Source organism: Symphodus melops (genome assembly GCF_947650265.1).
Source record: "Symphodus melops genome assembly, chromosome: 5".
Taxonomy (NCBI): Eukaryota; Metazoa; Chordata; class Actinopteri; order Labriformes; family Labridae; genus Symphodus; species Symphodus melops.
In genome coordinates this window covers 11,378,346-11,384,345 of record NC_136695.1, presented here as the reverse complement: position 1 = coordinate 11,384,345, position 6,000 = coordinate 11,378,346, and the positions used below count along the sequence as shown (strand labels likewise).

Here is a 6,000-nt window from a genome sequence, read left to right as displayed (position 1 = left end):
TTCAAGACTTATTTTGTGGATTTTTATGCCTTTACTTGTAGACGGGACTGTGGAGAGAGAAAGAGAGAGAGAGAGAGAGAGAGGAATGACATGCAGCACAGGTCACAGCCACAGGTCAGACTCGAACATGCTTTGAGGACAGTTGCCTCTGTACGTCATCTGTACATCAACCACCGGACCACCAGCGCCCTACCATGACAACTTTAATAATTAAAAAAAAAAGAAAGTATATTGCTCATAACTACATAAAATATGAATGTGAATGCTTGTAGTAAAGTTGATAAGTCAATTTTGTGTTGACAACTTTGTTTCTTCCAAGTCCAAAATAACTGCACCAAAAAACAAATCAACAATGAACTGTTTCATGTTTTCATTGTCTTCTGGCCTACTCTTCCTCCCATAAAAACTGCATTGTAGTGTATAAATCACCAGGTTATCATTATGCCAAATATTTTTTTAATTTATTACAAAATGATTTCTTTTTTCGTACAAGACGTAAAGTTATTAGTGACATTCATCTACCGATTTCCCTAGTTAGACATCAGAAAGAGTGCTGGGTATAGAAACATTTACAGTACAGAAAGATCAGGGTGCATAGCAATAGAGGAGAAATCTGGCCTTTATAGTTTCACATTTCAGCAAAAGAAAATAGAAATCAACCTTCTGTGAAAGCAAAACAGAGAGAAGAGGAAAAGGTAAATCGACATGTAAAATCGTATTTGACTTTTAAAAATCTTCTTTTTTTTTGACAACTGCATAGAGCATAATATGCAACCTGTTACATAAACGCTACTGTGTCCACTCTCAGGAGGCTCTAGTACAAATGCGGACGTACAAAAACATTAACTGTACATGAAGCTTATCAGTGAGAAGTAGTATCATAGCCCAACACTAAGCTTGTACAGCAGACTGAAGGTGGAGCTGCCGTTGCTTCTTTAAGAAAAAATGTACAACAGTATTTTTTTTTTTGCTGAAGGGATGCATACTTGGTATTTTCAAGATCAGAAAACCTCTTAAAAAATGTAAATGTTTATATAAAATGTATTGTGAGAATTTCTGAATAAATTGGAGGTCAGAAAGAAATAAACAAACAAACTCAGAGGGAAATACAGGAAATTTAAAATATACTGCTTTTGGTTAAAGTGGCTGGTAGGGAGAAAAAAATGAAACTTTACGGTCAATTTAACTGAAAAATTACAAAGTTCAGCCAAAACTTCCTTCGTCTCGAGTGCATTCTTTTGTTTGTTTTCTTATTTATGACAACTGCGCTCTTAGCTAAATGATTCATCTACAGTAGTTGGACACATGAAAGTGCATTTTTATGAACACAATGTGCTAAACAAAACTTGCCCAGGAAGTACAGTGTTATATAGTAAACAAAAAAACCTACATTTTCACAGTAAAGTTCCATAAACATACATACATCCAGAAGCACAAAAGAAAAAAAACAATCCTGAGAAAAATAATCTCTACAAAACAACAATGACTTTGTTGAACTTCAGTGCATCGCCCATTACACAATCTCCAGTGTTTATAACAAACGTACTGGAAAAAAAAGCATACAAATAAACAATAAAGTGAAAATATGGAGGCAAAAAAAAAAACAAAAAAAAAACAGTGTGGCTCTGCCAACAATGTCAACTTCATGGATTGAAATGAAAACAGGAATTATCACAATGTCGAAGGACATCAAACTGTAACCTTTACATCCTTGTGGTTTTGGTATAAGTTTGTTTTTTTTGGACGATTTCAGACAGCACAACACTTCTCACATACAATGTACAAAAGCCTTCTAGCTGGAAGTCGTTAAAATCAGTTTTTTCCACATAACTGTCCATGAGCTTTAAAAAGAAAAAGCAGGAAAATCAAATTTGATAGAGCAAGGCGCCGGCCCTCATGCAATAAGCATCCATGCAGAACTTTTAATCCCTACTCTCTAAGCAGTCAGATATTTATGTATGAAATGCAACAAGGAATAAAAAGTAAATCTTGATTTGCATCTGGATTAATCTCGTATTTCTCCACACATGGGGGGGGGAATAATCTGTACACAGATTCTTAAAGGCAAAAAGACCCTTTAACATCTGGTGAACTTTGTGACACTCGTGTCATTTTTCTCTTCAGATGTGACTGAAGTGTCATTTTATTTGCCCCCCCTGTATCACGTTGCTTCCACTCATCCCTGTGTTTGAGGGGCCTCGAGGCGGTGTTCGGATTCAGCACTGCAGCATACTCGTGGTGCTCAAGGGCAAAGGTCATCATGTGGGTAACCTCTCAGCTTCTTCTGGGGGAGGAGATGAAATGAAAAAGGAGAGGGTTATCTGACCAGTTTGTTCATCTCATTTTGTACGTGTCCAATAAGTGAACAGGATGCATGATAAAAGCATGATTGTTAACCTGAGGGGGAGGGAGAATTGTCCTCCCCTGTTGTGACGAACTGTAGATCAGAGCCCAAAGCAGCGATGGAGCTCCGGGGGCGAATGCAGCGGTCACCTGAGAAACTTCTGCGAAGTAATGCCTGAAGCAAACATGAATCATCAGATTAGATAGATAGAGACTACACAAGCTTTCCAAACTGAATAAAGCACCAAAAATGAGCAACAAACTGCCTGCTGTTAAAAACTAAATTGTCAAGGAGACCCAGAAGGCTGCCAGGGAGGCCTTAACATTTAACACAAAAGGCTGGAGTACAAATAAACTTCCCAACACCCCTAGTTACACTCTGAGGGCGCACTCACACCAGGCAATCCGTACCGCACACTTAAACCCTGAAGTCCAGGGCCCGCATTCACAAGCATCCTGAGAATCCTCTCAGAGGGATTCTGACTTAGTGTAAAAAATCCAAGAAGTTGTTTAGGAACGTTCTCTGAGCGAGGAATGGACAATAACTGTCATCTTCGTGAGGAGGCGTGGTTGACACTGTTACGAAACATTTTTTTCAGAAGCTGTGACTGGTTAATCAAAAAAAAAAAATGGAGATAAAAAGTCAATCATAGAATCTAATCAGACGTGTATGTCTGAACACTTTGAAATTAGCATCTGTGTTACAATTTGTAACACATTCAAATTATATATAGCTTACATTAAATCCCACACCCACTTATGCAGCAGCTTCTTCACCTGCTGATCGTTACATCAGCAGGTATGGTTCTTAATGAGTGATTGGATACACCTGTGGAGCTGACCACATGGAGAGAAACACAACATGCATGTGTCACTTTGCACTGAGAAAAGTCAGAGATGGATTAAAAAGTCTGAACAAATCGTTTGTCTATTCTGCCCAACTATGAGTCAAGAAACATTCTTCACATAGCGTTTATTAAAAACGTCTCCATTTTCTCCTCAGATTCAGAAACTCTTATGCCCGTTAGAAATCCTCCTCACTACTTCTAACAGTTTGACACCTTAGTGGCTCTTTTAAGGGCTAAGACACTTTGTGAGTAACTTTCATCTTTACAAGGATCTAGTCTAAACTTTGAGGGTGAATTCTTAGAAAATATCCTGATTCTGAAGATTTTCTCAATGGGAGCAAATGTTAGTACTGATGAGGCTTTGTGAATATGGGCCCAGTTTCTTAGCCTTGTGTGAGTGCCTTGATCTGTGCTCAAGCAGAATATTGGACCTGGCACACTTGGAAGGGATGTGCTTCAAGGTACAGTTTAATGCTCAAGCATGGGTACGTAATGTGGAGCTTTTTCCACTATCAACAAATCCTTGACTTGTTGTGGCTGTATCACTCAAAATGAGCCATAATAAAGTGGCTGTCTTTTTCTCTTTTTTTTTTATTTCTGAGTCCACCTGTCTCGTAAACAGCACACTTCATAATTACTTGAAGCCATGCATGTGTTGTATAACGAGACCAGCAAAAGCGCAACAGAGAGCAAATAAATGAAAGTTTTCATTTGTGTGTATGCAGACTGACAGACTACGACCAACCACAGAGAGAACCTCTCACTACCTCTGAAGGTGAGATAATGAGTCAACACAGAACATGGGAGACCCAGAGTATATATAAACTCCCCACACCTGGGCTCAATCAAAGCCAATCAGTCACACACACACACACAAACACACACACACACATATGATCACACACACCTGGTTGCAGTGAGTTGATTCTCTCACTAATCTCTTTGAGTAAAAAGAGCGAGTACCCTCACATTCTCTGGTTCCTCTAAGTTTAGTTAGTTATTTTGGTTTTATAAATAATCCCGTTATTGTTTCCTTGGGAGGGAAATTAGAGATTATTATTATTCTTTTCATTGTTATTAAAGAAAACATTTAGATAATCTTATAACATATATATATGAAAAAGTAACAATAGAACATAGCATATATTAGTAAAATATGCCAGGAAAGGCTGCAACTCCTCTCAGTGATGATTTGTTGAAATTGTAGCGATGACAATCTGGTGTTGACAGAAAACATTAATATGAAAATACGACATGTAGCGCCAACTGCAGATCCCTAAAATAAATCATCTTGCCTTGCGTGTCATGGGGCTGGTGGGGGCGGAGGCACTGCTGTAGAGGCTGAGGCTGGAGTTTGACCTGCTGACAGTCAGACCCTTTGAAGAGCTTCCAGCAGGGGACAAGTACTTCTCCTTGATCTTTAGGTTGGTCCTGCCCTTTACTGTAGAAGGGACACAAAAGGGACATTTAACAGGTTACTGTGTGCAGATAATAAATGAAACAAACAAAGATTGTTTGACTCGATCTTACAGATGCAAGAATGCTTACTCATTTTAAAATCAAGGCCATAAAAGAAAGATACACCAATGTTATACATAGATTTGATATATGTTGTATTATACCGTACTGGGGATTGCATGGCACAAAAGAATCTCCAAAACCTTGATATAAATTGAATGTATGTACATAGAATAAAAAACTTGAGAGAGAGTTCAAACTATTTGGATTAATATACTGTATGTTTCGAGCGCTACTCTGATATGTAGCATTTACATATCAGAGTAGCAAAAACACACTGTGTCGTACAGCGTTCCAAATTCTGGACATTGGAGACAGCTGCCTTCCCTCCTCCCTAGACTCGATGTGCACGCAGGCTGCCATGTCGAGGACAGGAAGCTTCAGTGTTTGGCTAGTTGACAGTGTCCCAACCTTTCTGCGTGCTGCCAAGGTAGGTAGGGTAGAATCAATCATCTGAACCAGTCTGCTTGCTAGCTTCCATCGCAAACTGATGGGCCTCCAAAATGGCAATGTGGGGGTGTCTTAAAACTACCTACTTTCTCTGGTCATAACAAGAAGTGTCCATTCAGAACCAGAATCAAAACTTAGAAGGAGAACACGGCTTCTGTTTTGTTTTTAGAGATGCCAGTAGACTTCTTACATATTGCTCCTTTTAAAGGATTTGTCAAAACATCATGCATCACTTTTGGTAACTGCAAGTCATACTGCTTTGCCTGAACACAAAATGTGCTGATTTACAAGAAAATTAAGTTTGAAGGAATTATTTTTTGGGTATGTTACTGACCTCTGCAGGGGTCATTCTTTACCAGGAACTCATCTAGAGCAGTCCAGCCTCCTCCCACTCTGACCATCAACGTGCTACGCAGGATACGAACCATCCGCAACTGCTGGGAATCTCCAAACTGCAGCAAACACACAGAATAAATTATTTAAAATAAAATTAATTAAATTACTTTTTTTGGATATCCTTATTGTTGCATCTTTGCAGTTCATTTCCAAGATTTTTTTTTTACACACATACTTGAAATCTTTAAAAACATTGACTATTTAAAGCCCACCAGTGAGACAAAACGTGTTTTTAATCAAAGTCTAGTAAAATGACTCACCCTGTATCTATTGGCACTTATTTGCTCCACTTGAAACCTCTTGGGACAGTTACACTGTGACACCTGTCGACTCACCTGCAGAAAAGACAAAATAATAAGAAGTCTTAGTAAATTTAACAAAACATTACCCACTACAATTACACACTACAACTACTAATAATAATAAAAAAAACTTTATTTATATA

General features: G+C 38.4%; 1 protein-coding gene across 7 annotated transcripts in view; it reads right to left on the bottom strand.

The window, feature by feature from the left end:
* Nucleotides 1–439: 439 nt before the first annotated feature.
* The window catches only part of macf1b (microtubule actin crosslinking factor 1b), a 37,479-nt gene continuing 31,918 nt past the window's right edge, over nucleotides 440–6,000 (bottom strand). For 6 of the 7 annotated variants that reach the window (XM_079344064.1, XM_079344065.1, XM_079344061.1 and 3 more), the window contains 5 exons: nucleotides 5,816–5,890; nucleotides 5,494–5,611; nucleotides 4,487–4,632; nucleotides 2,398–2,518; nucleotides 440–2,284 (listed from right to left, as the gene is read on the bottom strand). In XM_079344064.1, the coding sequence (XP_079200190.1) occupies nucleotides 2,259–2,284; nucleotides 2,398–2,518; nucleotides 4,487–4,632; nucleotides 5,494–5,611; nucleotides 5,816–5,890 (486 nt within the window). In that variant the 3' untranslated portion in view covers nucleotides 440–2,258. The remainder of the gene's footprint in view (nucleotides 2,285–2,397; nucleotides 2,519–4,486; nucleotides 4,633–5,493; nucleotides 5,612–5,815; nucleotides 5,891–6,000) is intronic. The other variant, XM_079344063.1, reaches the window with a different exon arrangement.